Source organism: Schistocerca nitens, chromosome 11 (assembly GCF_023898315.1).
Source record: "Schistocerca nitens isolate TAMUIC-IGC-003100 chromosome 11, iqSchNite1.1, whole genome shotgun sequence".
Lineage (NCBI taxonomy): Eukaryota > Metazoa > Arthropoda > Insecta > Orthoptera > Acrididae > Schistocerca > Schistocerca nitens.
Genome location: NC_064624.1, coordinates 173875349 through 173892499, shown reverse-complemented (window position 1 = coordinate 173892499; position 17151 = coordinate 173875349). Strand labels below are relative to the sequence as shown.

Sequence of the window (17151 nt, the reverse complement as noted above, 5' to 3'; positions counted from 1 at the left end):
CAAAGTGTGACAATAGGGGGAATGGAGAAGATTCAAAAAAGAGCAGTGTATTTCATTATAGGTTTGTTTATAAACCGCTAAAAGTGTCACGCAGGTGCTCAGCCAACTCCAGTGGCAGACACTATAAGAGAGGCGTTGGTGTTGTTTATTGTCAAAATTACAAAGGCATATGTTTCTAGAAGAGTCAAACAATATATTGCTTCGTCATCTGTATGTCCTGCGAAAAGATCACAAAGGAAAAACTGAGTGTGTTTAGAGATCAGACGGAGGCCTACCACTTATCGTTCTTCCAGCAAACTGTTCGCATCTGGAACAGGAAAGGGAGAAGTGGCAGTGACAGAATATCTTCCGCTACGAAGCGTAATGTGGCTTGCGGAGTATAACTCTAGATTTGTGTGGAGTCTCAGGGGAGAATGAACATTGACAAATTGCACGTTTATGCAGCAGCAGCAATAGCCATGCTGGTGTGTGATAGAATTAGTTACACAACACAGTAACTCGTGGCTCGGATAGCACACGTTAAAATTTCTAAAGTGTTAACGCTTGTATCTGCACCCTATCTTTGAGGTATGTGTGACGTTACCTTTTAACAACACAATGCGAGACTGCATGTTTTATGTGCTATCCTGAGATCCACTTTGATGCAGACGATGTTAGATTGCTAGTGTGGCTGACACGTTGTCTGGATGTCTCAGCCACTGAAAACACCTGTCACAGGTTCCTGAGAGACTGGCTTTCATATACTCATATTACTCGAGCTTATTTAGACTTAATGTGCACTGGGTTGCCACAAATCTCGTGCAGATTAGTCATGTAGTCTTCGTACTGCACTATGCCAGTATTATTATTATTATTATTATTATTATTATTATTAGTAGTAGTATTTTCTTCATCGGGCCATCTCAGAATTAGATTCAAATTTCAGTTTCAGTTCCTTATTTATTGTTCTCTTGTTTTCTTCCAGTATTCTTTCAGCTGTTCGCTTTTGTTTTTAGGAAATGAACACTATATTGCTGTTCTACAAGATTAATTTATTCAGGTTAACCAGTTTTCAGCTTAAAATGCTGTCACTAGTCTTTAACTGTTGTCATCAGAGAAGTTACAATGTTTGTAAACAACATTGCAAAAGATGTTACTCATCTAGACTGAGGAGCGAGTGCACGCACGCACGCACGCACACACACTCGCGTGTGCGCGCGCTCACACACACACACACACACACACACACACACACACACATATATATATATATATATATATATATATATATATATATATATATATATATATATAAAAACAAAGATGATGTAACTTACCAAACGAAAGCGCTGGCACGTCGATAGACACACAAACATACACACAAAATTGTGTTTGTGTTTGTTTGTGTGTCTATCGACGTGCCAGCGCTTTCGTTTGGTAAGTTACATCATCTTTGTTTTTAGATATATTTTTCCCACGTGGAATGTTTCCCTCTATATATATATATATATATATATATATATATATATTTTGTGTGTATATTTGTGTTTTTTTGTGTGTCTATCGACCTGCCAGCGCTTTTGTTTGGTAAGTCTCATCATCTTTCTTTTTAGATATATATATATATATATATATAGGGAAACATTCCACGTAGGAAAAATATATCTAAAAACAAAGATGATGTGACTTACCAAATGAAAGTGCTGGCAGGTCGACAGACACACATACACACACAGAATTCAAGCTTTCGCAACAAACTGTTGCCTCATCAGGAAAGAGGGAAGGAGAGGGAAAGACGAAAGGATGTGGGTTTTAAGGGAGAGGGTAAGGAGTCATTCCAATCCCGGGAGCGGAAAGACTTACCTTAGGGGGAAAAAAGGACGGGTATACACTCTCGCGCGCACACACACACATATCCATCCACACATATATCTATTTCTATCGTGGCAGCTCACTGAGGTACCATGGGTGCAGTAAGCTAAAAGGACCTAAGTAATCCAGATACAAGCAGTCCGATATATGTGTGGATGGATATGTGTGTGTGTGTGTCTGTGTGTGTGTGTGTGTGTGTGTGTGTGTGTGTGTGTGTGTGTGTATACCCGTCCTTTTTTCCCCCTAAGGTAAGTCTTTCCGCTCCCGGGATTGGAATGACTCCTTACCCTCTCCCTTAAAACCCACATCCTTTCGTCTTTCCCTCTCCTTCCCTCTTTCCTGATGAGGCAACAGTTTGTTGCGAAAGCTTGAATTCTGTGTGTATGTTTGTGTGTCTGTCGACCTGCCAGCACTTTCATTTGGTAAGTCACATCATCTTTGTGTTTTTATATATATATCATTTATAGAGGGAAACATTCCACGTGGACGTGGAATGTTTCCCTCTGTTAATTTATATCATTAATTTGAACCCAACAATTACGTTTGTTATTGTCACTGTTGTATTTCGAAATCTTTTCTGTCATCTTATTTTCTCTTTTTGTTTGTGCCAGTAGTTTCACTTTGTATTCACCTTCTCCTTTTTACCGTAATCTACTATACAATTTTATCCCGCCTATATAGACTCAATAATACGTCGCCCACTTCCAAACCATAACCAAAAATTTTTTTCCGCTTTCAACACTACCGCTGCTATGAAATCCACCGTTTCTAGTCCACAAACAGTTCATTTCAGCTATTAAACAACCTTTTCGTCTAGTTCTGATAACTTTCGCTTTATTTCCATTTCCGTTCTTCCCACATCAGTGATAATTTTTAGCCGCTTCCCACATGTTTTAACGTCATTATTTCTTCGCCAGACTATTGTTAGCCTCATTTTCATAATCTGCCACCACAAAACCACTCTTTTTTAACACATTTACACGCTGTTTTCTCGAAATTTTCCCGAATCTCTCCATCCTTTAACGTGTTTTGGCGGCAACACAACCACCTAACCAATGTGCACATCGTTCTCTACCAACCCAAGGTCACCACAGGATCAACATAGCCCAACTTTAACCAACACTTTTTCGCCTTTTTTCACAACAGATCTCCAGTTACTTTCTCCAGTTATTTTCATTTTCATCTCAACCTCATGTTACACTTTCCACCTTCTAATACCATGGCACCCTCACAACACCCCCACAACGACCCCATTAAGTTTTATTTACATTCCCTCCACATACATGCCTTCACCCTAGCCAGATTACGCTCCCATATTCTATTTTCTCAGGCTTGTCTGACATTTGGCACTGCCCCCAAAGGCCTCACACTCAAAGTTCCCATCTCTGGCTGCAACCCTTCTTTCCATCAGTCCCTATACCAGTTCCAAACTGAACAATCCATTGCCCTCACCCACCTAATCCTTCACCTACACATCAACTCAGCCAATGAACACACCCGTCAACTCCTATCCTTAATAAAAGTCCTCAATCTTTCCTCTCCCACATCCACACCGGCTGTTCAGAGCATCCTCCTACAGGCCAACCGCAAATTAGAACAGCATGCCACCCTTCACCTCAAAAAACTATCCAATCTCCTGGTTTCCCACCTCCGGAAAGGCAACTCACTCACCCTTCACAACCTTTCCAGCAAACCTCAACCTCCTCTCATTGCACACAAACCCAGTCTCTCCCATCTACTCAACCTCCCACTTCCAGCTCCACTCCCTCCAAAACCTCAAAATTCCAATCAACACAATCTGGAACCACAACACCCTAATTCAGTAGTTAACCTTTCCTCCAAACCTCTCTCCCAATCCGAAACCTCTGTCCTATCCAAAGGCCTCACCTTCAGCCCCACTCCCCGATTCAACCAAACAGCCCTTGTCAAAGATTTACTGTCCTACACTCGTACTATCTGCTGGAAGTATCACTTTGCCACGAAGAAAAATGATCCTAATCCTACTCCTAATGATCCAACTCCCCAAGACACTATCCAAATTGAACCCTGCCTGGAACAGTTCCGTCCTCCGTCACAGCGGGACCCACCTCCTCTTCCTCAAAATCACCCTCTCCACACCTTCCAGGAATTTCTGACTTCCAGCCTTGCATCTCAATCCTTCTTAAAAAAACCTTAATCCTACTTCCAACATCACCACTGCTGAAGCCCAGGCTATCCGTGATCTGAAGGCTGACTGGTCCATCGTCATTCTTCCGGCGGACAAGGGTTCCACGACCGTGGTACTTAATCGTCGTGAGTATGTGGCTGAGGGACTGCGTCAGCTTTCAGACAACACCACATACAAAGTTTGCCAAGGTAATCCCATTCCTGACGTCCAGGCAGAGCTTCAAGGAATCCTCAGAACCTTAGGCCCCCTACAAAACCTTTCACCTGACTCCATCAACCTCCTGACCCCACAGACACCCCGCACCCCTACCTCCTACCTTCTTCCTAAAATTCACAAACCCAATCATCCCGGCCGCCCTATTGTAGCTGGTTACCAAGCCCCCACCGAACGTATCTCCGCCTACGTAGATCAACACCTTCAACCCATTACATGCAGTCTCCCATCCTTCATCAAAGACACCAACCACTTCCTCGAACGCCTGGAATCCTTACCCAATCCGTTACCCCCGGAAACCATCCTTGTAACCATTGATGCCACTTCCTTATACACAAATATCCCGCACATCCAGGGCCTTGCTGTGATGGAGCACTTCCTTTAACGCCGATCACCTGCCACCCTACCTAAAACCTCTTTCCTCATTACCTTAGCCAGCTTCATCCTGACCCACAACTTCTTCACTTTTGAAGGCCAGACATACCAACAATTAAAGGGAACAGCCATGGGTACCAGGATGGCCCCCTCGTACGCCAACCTATTCATGGGTCGCTTAGAGGAAGCCTTCTTGATTACCCAAGCCTGCCAACCCAAAGTTTGGTACAGATTTATTGATGACATCTTCATGATCTGGACTCACAGTGAAGAAGAACTCCAGAATTTCCTCTCCAACCTCAACTCCTTTGGTTCCATCAGATTCACCTGGTCCTACTCCAAATCCCATGCCACTTTCCTTGATGTTGACCTCCATCTGTCCAATGGCCAGCTTCACACGTCCGTCCACATCAAACCCACCAACAAGCAACAGTACCTCCATTACGACAGCTGCCATCCATTCCACATCAAACGGTCCCTTCCCTACAGCCTAGGTCTTCGTGGCAAACGAATCTGCTCCAGCCCGGAATCCCTGAAGCATTACACCAACAACCTGACAACAGCTTTCGCATCCCGCAACTACCCTCCCGACCTGGTACAGAAGCAAATAAGCAGAGCCAGTTCCTCATCCCCTCAAACCCAGAACCTCCCACAGAAGAACCACAAAAGTGCCCCACTTGTGACAGGATACTTTCCGGGACTGGATCAGATTCTGAATGTGGCTCTCCAGCAGGGATACGACTTCCTCAAATCCTGCCCTGAAATGAGATCCATCCTTCATGAAATCCTCCCCACTCCACCAAGAGTGTCTTTCCGCCGTCCACCTAACGTTCGTAACCTATTAGTTCATCCCTATGAAATCCCCAAACCACCTTCCCTACCCTCTGACTCCTACCCTTGTAACCGCCCCCGGTGTAAAACCTGTCCCGTGCACCCTCCCACCACCACCTACTCCAGTCCTGTAACCCAGAAGGTGTACACGATCAAAGGCAGAGCCACGTGTGAAAGCACCCACGTGATTTACCAACTGACCTGCCTACACTATGATGCATTCTATGTGGGAATGACCAGCAACAAACTGTCCATTCACATGAGTGGACACAGGCAGACAGTGTTTGTTGGTAATGAGGATCACCCTGTGGCTAAACATGCCTCGGTGCACGGCCAGCACATCTTGGCACAGTGTTACACCGTCCGGGTTATCTGGATACTTCCCACCAACACCAACCTATCCGAACTCCGGAGATGGGAACTTGCTCTTCAATATATCCTCTCTTCCCGTTATCCACCAGGCCTCAATCTCCGCTAATTTCAAGTTGCCGCCACTCATACCTCACCTGTCATTCAACAACATCTTTGCCTCTGCACTTCTGCCTCGACTGACATCTCTGCCCCAACTCTTTGTCTTTAAATATGTCTGCTTGTGTCTGTATATGTGTGGATGGATATGTGTGTGTGTATACCCGTCCTTTTTTCCCCCTAAGGTAAGTCTTTCCGCTCCCGGGATTGGAATGACTCCTTACCCTCTCCCTTAAAACCCACATCCTTTCGTCTTTCCCTCTCCTTCCCTCTTTCCTGATGAGGCAACAGTTTGTTGCGAAAGCTTGAATTTTGTGTGTATGTTTGTGTTTGTTTGTGTGTCTATCGACGTGCCAGCGCTTTCGTTTGGTAAGTCACATCATCTTTCTTTATATATATATATCATCTTTGACAGTGCGGTGGTAATGCAGTTTAAAAGGTAAAGTTGAATGAAAAATAAGTGTAAATGGAGAAAATGGAAAAAAAAACACTAAATGCGAAAAACAGTTATGTAATGTAAAATGTCATGTAGATACTATTTTTTGAGTTCTCTCTTTCCTGGTTTTCTCCTTAGATATGTATTTTATTATTCAACTTTACCTTTTAATTTGCATTACCACCACAGTGTTGGAACATGGCATTTACTGTATGTTTATGCGTCAGTGTAGATGAGTAAAATCATTTTCCAAGGTAAAAAGATTGAGTTCTTTGACAACTTAAACCAGTTGGACTGAAGATGGCTTTGTAAGCCAAAAATTGGTTAACCTGAGTAAATTAATCCTGTAGAATATAATAGTATACTGCTTTTCATTTAGTATTGTTGTGTTCTACCAAGAAGCAATGGAAGAATTGGTTAACTATGTTGTGAAAATGAATGTCGTGTGGTGGGAGCCTCCCGGTGGGTAGACCTGATTGCCTGGTGCAAGTCTTTTGAGGTGACGCCGCTTCAGCAACTTGTGCATCGATGAGGATGAAATTACGATGATGATGATGATGATGATGATGATGATGATGATGATGACGACACAAACACCCAGTCCCTGAGCAGAGAAAATCTCCAACCCAACGGAATCAAACCCAGGCCCTCCGGCATGACAAGCCAACGCACTGTCCACTCGGCTACAGTAGCAGACAACTAGGTTGTATCTTCCGGTCATCTTTTTCTCAACACTTGTGATACATTTCTTTTTCAACAAATTTCCTCTTAATGCCTTATTTTGGTGTATATTATTTATTCTTAATTTACCAAAATAAGTCAGTGGTCTTTTTGTCTTATTATTAGTTTATTTCATCCAAGGATTATCTCACAATGATATTAGAGTTGTAATAGTCAGTAGCACGCACATGCATCACTAGTTACATTGCCTCCAGGTAAGCAGCGTAATATTTGTCTTACCGAGTTTTAACATTTAACCTCGGATCATACCGCCTAATGCATAGATTATGAAAGCATTTTAATTTTATTGTTGTCATCAATAATTATAGGAGACACTAAAATCAATTTTTGTTGCCCATGGAAACCATTAAATAGGCAACCTGTAGCTGTAAAAAACATTTTTTTTTTTTTTTTTTTTACTTCAAACTATTTGCAACACAGTTTGCATATAGCAGCACCCACATATACCACTGAAATATCCCTGAAAAATTATATCTTTGTACAACATGCAGTTCAAAAGATGTGATGTCATGAACGTATCAATGTGTGAAAACGTAGCTCTTGCTTAAAATGGAGCACAACTTCTCTGACTATACTCATCCAGTGCTTCATAATGAAATACTTAGCGACTTCCCAGAAACTTTAAATGTTATTTCAAATATTTTCTTAACTTTTTCTCACTTACATCCTTAATGTTAAACATTTAACATTTCAACTCATTCGTAAAGTAATCAAAAGCCTGAAGCTGTGTTATATGGGAGTTCAATTCTTTAAAGAATTCAGGGGTTTACTGGTCGAAAGCTAAGATCCGAGAAGCAATCGCTGAAATTACTGTTGAAATGTTACTTCAAACTGTGCACAATTTATCAAAGAAATTGCAGGTATGTTTACACAAAAATTTAGCTTGCCCGCAAGATACCATGTTTGAGAAATAAATTCGCTTTTGTATATTGTTAAATTGGGTGTTTTTTAATATTAGATGACAAATTTATTTTTATTAACGATAGTTAAGTCTTTTTTTCAATACCCTGTTTCCTCGAATCACCCTGTCTTCTGTTAAAATCTTAGAACCGATGGTCCTCAAAAAGAAGGCACAGAGTTTTTCATTACAGCAAGTGTATGTTAACGCATACGGGTGTTACATTACAACACAGTGAACAAAAGTTGAAGCTCTGTATGGAAGCAAAACTTAAAATCCTCAACAGCAAAGGTGATCTGGAAAACACCCTGAAGGAAGAATAATATCTTGGAAAAAAATTGTTTGCTCAAGATACACGAAGGACAGATAAGACTGAAATCCCATAAAACGATGTAGGAATTGTCGGACGTGACAGCAGACATTAGAAAACAAAAACTGAAAGTTTGTGAAAATGTTCAGGGACTCAAAACAGAGAGGCTTACACAAAAGATTGATGCATATATATTGGATGATGATGATGATGATGATGATGATGATGATGATGATGATGCCATATGGCCACCTGGCCTAGTTTGAATCTTTCAATTGGACACCATTTCAGTGACTTGAATTCCCCGGCCAATGAAGCACCCAGCACACTCAGGCAGGTCACCTAGCCGAGTACTCGGTGGCCCCTACACTGTTTAACTTTGGTGATTGGGCAGGAAATTTTATTTCTATCGTGGCAGCTCACTGAGGTACTGTGGGTGCAGTAAGCTAAAAGGACCTAAGTAATCCAGATACAAGCAGTTTGTATAGTAAATAGTAAAACATTGTCCAAAGATAAACTGTTTGTTAGTACAGGAAGAGCATGAAGGTAAAAACAAAAGATCTTGAACCAAGTGTACTCGAGGGATTAGCCCATGGAGAGTGAGTGAGAACCATATGGAATGCCAGAAACATATGGATAAACCGAACAGAGTCCATACCATGATGATGATGATGATGATGATGATGATAACAATATCAGTAATAAAAATAACAAACAATAATTACTGCATCAAGTGAGTGCATCTACAAATCTGTGTTGCATACCAGGGAAACATTACTATGTATTTGACATCAAAAAGGCAGTTGAAACATTATTCATTAATAGCATATATTGCAATGATTATAAAGATTACTTAGGGGACTCAGAGTATTCTGTCGCATTACAAACAGATTATCTCAGTTTACTGCATGTACAAGAGAATCCTGTCTCAAGATGTAAAGTGCATGATAGTAGTGTGTTGCAGTGTGATTTAGTGGCTTCTAACAAACTTCGCACATAATCTCAGATCTTTATTAACTTCAATCCCTCTCCCCCTCTCCCCCTCTCTCCCTCCACCTCCACCTCGCCATCCCCCTCTCCCTCCCCCCCGTCTCCCTAACCCCTCACCCCCCCCCCCCCCCCACACACACACACAAAATGGCGAAAGGAAAAAAGTATATCACTCAGTACACTGACTACATTTTCACTGTTCCTACAGTGAAATTGCCGCATCAGTCATGATATTTTACTTTTACTTCTTTCATACTAACTCTGTTTGCTGACAGTATCACATTTACCATTGAATGTGCTTCCAAAATTATAACATTGTACGAGACACAATTTAGGAAATGTAATGTCATAAACATTGAGATGCATGAAAAACTAGCTTTTGCATAAAATGGAGTGAAAATTGCCCTCACTAAAATTCATGCATTGTTTGATAATGAGAACACTTGAGTAATTTCCAACAAATTTGAAACATAGTTTCAGACCTTTTCTAAACTTTCTTTCATGCTTATCGTCAAAAATTCAGCATGTTTACTTATTTAAAAAGTAATCCGATGTCTAAAGCTGTTTTATGCACTGGAATTTGATTCTTCGAACAGCGGGGGAAGGGGGGCGTGGTGGTGAGGTAGAAGGTTTACTGCTGGTCACTAAATGGCAATTCGGCATGAACTGGTTTTTGTTTGTTAATCAGTGCTTACAATGTCCCAAGGTTATCAACACAACTTTTAAAAATTTCTCCTTCTCTGAATCGCCCTGTACTTGATGCCCCTGTCCCTTTTGTTTTTTGCCAGCTCTTAATGTTTAACCCTAACAATACCAATGCCTTTTCCATAATGTGTACTACCAACAAGTGGTACTTCATTAAAAATATAAATTTTGTTAATTGTTTGTGATTTTTCTGAACAACATACTTTTTAAGGATTTAATTATGTGTAATTAGGGCCCAGAGCCTGAAAATATTGACTATGACATTTCGTGTGGAAAGTTTCGTATACTAAGACATATCAATCGGCCTTCAGTTCTTAGACTAAGATTAGCTGCAAAAGTTGAAGCAATTGCAGTCTGGCAGAAGATTTGATTGAAACAATAAGTATTTTCATCAACACGTTTAAAATGTAGGGTATACAATTAGAGTACAATATTTACAAAAGCTGGGCATAAAATAAAGCCACTCCACCTCCACCCCCACTCCCACCCCCCCTTTGGTATAGTGAGGCCAGTATGTGAATGTCGAACGTAGTGCAAGAAACTGTTTATGGTGACATTTTGTTATCTTTTGCACCGACAGGACAGCAGTGTTTCCGCCGCCTGCAAATCCAAAGTCACGAGAGGGAGAGACGGGCTCAGCAGTTGCACCAGCTGCTTGCCGCGGGCTCACCAATCTGCCGGCCCTCCGTCGTCTCGGAGTCTGTCCTGCAGCCAGTATCACTGTGCAGTGTTTAGATGTGTTACCAACGCCCGCAAGATGCCAGGTGTCGTGTGTCACTCTTTCCCCAAAGACGAACACTTGCGGTGCGAGTGGATCGCGAGGTGCAGGCGGCCCGACGTAATCAACGCGAGAACTGCGCGGGTGTGCTCTGTACATTTTCGGCCGGAGGACTACGTACGAGATTTGAGAAACGAACTTCTCGGATTACCCTTGAGAAAGAAATTAGTACCCACAGCAGTACCCTGTCTGAACATTCCGAGGTGGGACGAAGGTGAAATTGTGGAATGCAGGGATGAGAGCAAAAAGGTAAGAAGTCAGTGTGTGAAATTATTAATGCTAAAAATGTTTTGGATAAATTAGTTAGGGTTTACCAAATTATGGTACCATGTGCTTGTGATTACCACAAAAACTATATTTTGTGGAGCTGTATATTTTGATATCTAACTGTATATACGGAGTTAGCAACAAGAAAACTCACAGCTTACCACTTCCCACGACTATTTATGAAAGACTCTCGCTCAGCTAGTGACTAGCTGGTGTAGATTGCCTTTTGTCAGACGGTTACACATCAGTGCAGTACGAGAAGCGCAGCTCTGCTTGTGGAAAATGTTTTATTCAATTCAGGAAAGATAGCAATAGTTGTACCCTACATTTGTTCTCAGTCGTTTCAAGAAACACGTAAAGTATTGGTAGAAAAATTTCTGACTGTTGGTATCCTAGTGAAGAGTAGCTTATAAGATGTAGTTAAAGATGTGTTTGGTTTCAAAGGCAAAACAAAATGGCACTGCTGATGTTCAAAGAAGAGTTACTAACCCCTCCCTGTTCAAGTTAATTTACTGAATGTCAGGTGCTGGACGGTGAGGAACCCTCAAGAGATATTCGAACATTCCATTTCACTGTGAGAAAGTTAGTGTACGGTCTGTCATCTCCGGTAATGTGTAGTGGGACAACTATTTTCTGATAATGCACCTTTCGTACATTGTAATTTTCCAAGAATTCTGTGTACAGTTAACTGACAATGAAAAAAAAATAGAGCTTCTTCCAATAAGACGGGGCAACGTGTCACACGCGAAACATTTCACTGTATCCGTTCATGCAGTGGACAGTAGCTTCTGTGTTCCCCAGAGTTATCTACTTGTGGTTATTACCTTTGGGCTACCCTTACTCCTGCATGTAATCACCAAATATTGGTGAACTGAAAGTGAACATCAGGCAAGAAACCGATGTATCTGACAACAATGTTTTGCTTTAGACGACTCTCGGCATAAGTTGAGAACAAAAGTGTGTTGATCCCAGGGTGATCCTTGCGAATATCTTTTGTAACAATAATGTTAATAAATGCAATATTTGAACTAAGAGGGTTGGAATTTAAGTAGTGGCAACTATTTATTCACAACCGATACAAAAGAGTTACATGGTTGCAGCTGTTACTGTCCTTCAAAGTAGTCACCAGCCTTGCGCAGAACCCGTTGCCAGTGATACGGAAGGCATAGTATACCGTTAGCAGAGCCTGTTCTGTTGATGGTGCGAATGGAGCGGTCTACTTACTGCCTGTCGTATATCTGGAACAGTTCTGAAGCGAATGCCACGAAGTGGTTCCTCCGTCTTCAGAATCAAATCAAAGTCACAAGGACTTCAGTCAAGGGAGTATGATGGACGGTACAGTACTTCTCAGTCCCATCGACTGAACGGAGCAGCCACAGCTTGCGCTGTATGCGCCCGCGCATAGTCGTGCAAAATGACGGGTGGGTTGCGCGGGAAGTGTCGCCGCTTCTTTTGCGAAGCTGGTCGCAGGTGATGCTCCAAAAACAAACAGTAATACTGTGCATTGGTGGTCTGCCGTGGAGGAATGTAATGCGTTAGGATAACACCATCAGTCGTACACGAGAATCACCATAACTTTGGACCGCTCAATTTGCACCGTCAACAGAACAGGCTCTGCTAACGGTATGCTCCGCCTTCCACATCAGTGGCAATGGGTTCTATACAACACTGGTGACTACTTTGAAGGACAGTAACAGGTGCAAACATGTAGCTCTTTGGTATCGGTTGTGAATAAATAGTTGCCACTATTGAAGTTCCAAGCCTTGTACATATAATTCATTCCAACACCGATTCTGCAGTGATTAAGCAATGGGTTCAGCTTTATATTGCTCACTTTGCTTCTGTGCGTTTTCTCTTAAGGGGACCACACCCTGCCTATCTAACCCATGTTAATTTAGGCAAGTATTTGACCCATTTCTGCAAAAATATTTGATGCAGGACCTTAATATTTTTACTGTATGTTACATGATGCTAACAGAGTCAACTGTATTAAAATCTGCTGTATCCATTTTATAGTTTTTAAGAAATACTTTTTTAAATTTGTTAACAAAAAATATTAAGTTTTTTCAGCAGAAAATATTTTTTTGTGAACTTCCTAATGTGGGAATGTTAATGAATGTAGTACCGTGGTGGCTTTTTAAGTTATGCAGTCTCTGAAAATTTCATTCATTTATCTATGGTAGTTTCTGATATAATGGGGTATATGTACTGAAAATTTTAGTTTGTAGGGAATTGACTTCAAAGAAAAAGCTTTTGAAATTTATTACTTACAGTTAATTAAAACTGTCCTGCTTCATATGATGGCCCTTCTTTGGCCTCTAGCAGGTCTTCCAGCTTCTTTTTCACCTTCCTGGATGTTTGTCTTGATTTTTTTGGCCGTATCCCCACTTTATCCCAATGTTGCAGCTCAGTGATCATTTTTTCACCAGGATTAAGTCCCAGCTTCTTCAGTACCCAACACTTACCAGTATTACCACAACTGAATGTAATAACAGCATCATGAACTCCTAGTTTCATTGTTTGCATGCCTACAAATACAATTTTAGGAAGGTGGTTCCAAATTATGCTGTTGACATTCATTTGGGTTTTGTGTCTGCCCATGCAGACGTTTCCTTAGAAGGTCAGGATGAGCCAAGTCTCTGAAAATATGTTTAACTGATGTAATAACTGCAGCAGGAAGAGAATGCTGGTGAGAATAAGATTCTCCAGTTGGCTGAGCCCTATTGTATTTGCACCACGAATTTTCTCCTGATGGACACAATCCATGACATGGCTTATCATCAGTAGAGGACTTGTGGAAGAATATGGCCCAAACATCTCTCTTCGTTGCCTCCATATTTTCTTATTTCTCCTAATTGCCTGCCCATAATATACCTGTAAGTTTTCTATAATAACTCGCAATCTCACTTGAACAAAACTAACCGCACGTTCTAAAGCATGTTGTTTACAAACAGCAGAAACAAGTAATACTGACAGTTGCATTCCAAGGATAGCCAACATATTCAGGAGTAAAAAAATATCCCTAACGTGCAATGTAGGGGATATAAAGATCTAAAATATATGCAGAAAAGTGGGTGACAAAAAAGTGGGCGTAGCACATAAACGCACGTGGTAGGAAAATGCTCGAAAAAAAATTTTTCAGCAAAATCCTTTTCAGAATACTTAAATAAAACCTTAATCTATCAAAATACGATGAAAACCGAAAATAGATATTTTTTTTTTTTTCCCCCTCCCCTGAATCACAGTGTGGTCCCCTTAACTGGAAGGTTCTTTCTGGGAATATTATAATGATAAAGATTTGTGACAGTCTGCATGACACCATAGAGTGTGTGTTCTTGATTATTTGTTTGCTATAGCGTTGACCAGCGATGCCTTTTCACCCGAGGCTGTAGAGAATCCTCAGATCCAGTAATCCAATAATTAAATTACATTTTAATGGTGTACTTTCAGGTGAGTTGTTGTTCCCATGTCATGCACAGTATTTCAGTGCCAAACCCAGTGGGGTTCTCGAGTTGCTGAGAGTTGTGCTCTTAACATGTTCTTGCTGCCTGGACTCAGCACGTGGCATATTGTCAGTCTCGTGCTGCTATTTATAGCTAAGTTCAACTCCCAGTGCTCTCTACACTGTTTTATGCTCTTCTGTTTTTCAAATCTCTCACTGATATTCCGTGAAAGGAGCACTGTCTCTCAATATTTCCCAGCTCTGGTGGATGTGGTGACTATCGAGGTCTTAATAAGTAAAGTACTGTACCCAAGCCTTTTTTAAATTGAAATCTCATCCATGTTTGTTAAATTTTCCTTCACCTTTACTTTGATAGACTGCACAATTAAGCTCTCCCAGAAACGTAGTGTCTGCAACACGATACTGGTCAGTGAAACATGCTGATTATTATGTATTGTAGGAGTCTACCGAATCTTTCTGGATATTGGGGTAGCATAAAAGGGAGATTCAAACTCTCAATTAGCTATAAAAATTGATGCGGCTATAAAAGTTGGTACACGACTGACAATAGTTGAGTCTGGTTTGAGTCCAGGCAACAAGTACATATGAGGTGCGACAATAAACTAATGAGTGCTTACCGTTTTAGTCATGTTTAGTCTCCTTCGAAGTAGTTCCCTTCTGATTGTACACACTTTTTCCAGCACTTCTGTCATTGATGGTAACATTTCTGGCACTTATCTTCTGTAATATCCTCCAAGACCCTCGTCACAGCTTTTTGGACATCTCGTGTTGTTTGAAAATGTTGTCTCTTGACTGCCGTTTTGACTCTTGGAAATAGAAAAAAGTCCCATGGAGTGATATCTGGCGAATAAGGTGGCTGTGGTAGTACTGAAATTTGTTTTGACAGAGCAGTATGGGATGGCGCACTATTGTGATGCAGAATCCAATTATCAGCAATGTTGGCTCGGACACAAAGAACTCTTTTTTTACGAAGTCTTTGTAAAATTTCTGTGTAGTAATATTTGTTAACTGTTTGTCCACTCTTTATGAACAGTTCCTGTGGAATCAAAGCAGCACACAAGCATGCATTTCACTTTTGACTTTGACATGCGAGCTTCTTTTGGTCTGGGTAATCCCTTTGAGCACCATTGCGAACTTTGGTGTTTTGTCTGTGGATCGTGCTGAAAAAAACAACTTTCATCACCAGTGATAACACAGCTCAACAATTCTGGATTGACTTCTGTTTACTCTAACAGATCAGCTGCCACATCTTTCTGTGTTTCTCGCTGTTGTGGTGTGAGATTTTTGGGGACCATTTTTGCACAAATCTTTCTCATACCAAGATCTTCAGTTATTATTAGACGAACCGTTTCTCGATTCGTGTTCAGTTCTTCTGCAATCATTTTCACGGATAATCTTCGATCAGATCGTAAGAGTTCACGCACCCTGGCCATCCGTCCGTGAGGTTGATGGTTGTCCACTGGGGTCTTCATCTTCAACATTCGTTCTGCCTTCACTAAACATTTTATGCCAACAAAAACTTGAGCTTTTGACATAACTTCCTCTCCAAAAGCCTTCTGAAGCTCACCATAAGTTGTTGTCACATTTTCACCCAATTTAATGCAGAAAGAAGTGGCATACCATTCCGCAATATTGTGCGGTTCCATTCCCGTGACGAGAGATACAAACACGTGTTAACTTATTACAGCACAACTCACGACTGAGCAGTTGTCTATGTGCCGCTTTGACTAGAAGCAGCTTATAGACTGAGGTCAAAGATATTGGGCCTACGCAAGCCTGCAGGCTTGCCACATCTTGCAAAGAAAATCAGTCTCATTACTTCATTGTCACACCTCGTATATGGTCACTTATGTGCCAGAGAATATGATGATTCGCTGTGGGAAGATTGGAGAAGCTAAAGTAACCAATAGGTAACTGGCATTGTACCTGGAAAGGAGAGTGGCTCCAGCAACTGACTAAAACGTGTGTAACCAGGAGTTACTGAGTATAGGACAGTGTTGCAAGACCAGGTTTGTCACTTCAGACCTTGTCCATTGATCAAAGAGGTCAAGCCGCCAGGTGTTTATGAGAGAATTGACGGTGCCAAGAGATACCTTAGGTACCAAAGGGACTAATGAACAGATTCAGTTCAGGTCTAATAGAGACACGCGCTGTACACAATAGTTAAAGAGAGAAGGACTGCGATTTCTCAGAAGGATGGTGAAAAACTATGAGAGTTTGGCAGCTACATCTATACTCTGAAGGTGATATTTGGCAGAGGGTACTTCTTGTAGGGCTATCTGATGCTCCCTTCCCTGTTCCATTCACAAATGGTGCACGGGAAGAATGATTGTCAGTAAAAATTCGTAGGAGCTATAATCTCTGAGATTTTCTCGATGTCACATTTTGTGAGACGTACGTTGGGGAAAGGAATATGTTGCCCGACTCTTCTCAGAATGTACTGTCTCAGAATTTCAGCGGTAAGCCTCTGTGATGCACAACGCACCTCTTGTAGCGTCTGTCCTGCAGTTCAAGTATCTCCGTAATGCTCTTGTGCCAATTAAACGATTCTGTGACAAAATGCATTGATCTTCATTGGATCTTCTCTGTCATTGCTTTCAGTCCTACTCAGTAACAGTCCCAGATTGTTGTACAGTACTCAATAATTTGTAGAACTAG

The 17151-nt window shown here is 41.4% G+C and overlaps 1 protein-coding gene across 1 annotated transcript in view; it reads left to right on the top strand.

Moving 5' to 3' along the window:
- The window catches only part of LOC126212991 (uncharacterized), a 238705-nt gene that overhangs the window by 120926 nt on the left and 100628 nt on the right, over positions 1–17151 (top strand). The window contains exon 8 of the mRNA XM_049940533.1: positions 10566–11012. Within this exon, the coding sequence (XP_049796490.1) occupies positions 10566–11012 (447 nt within the window). The remainder of the gene's footprint in view (positions 1–10565; positions 11013–17151) is intronic.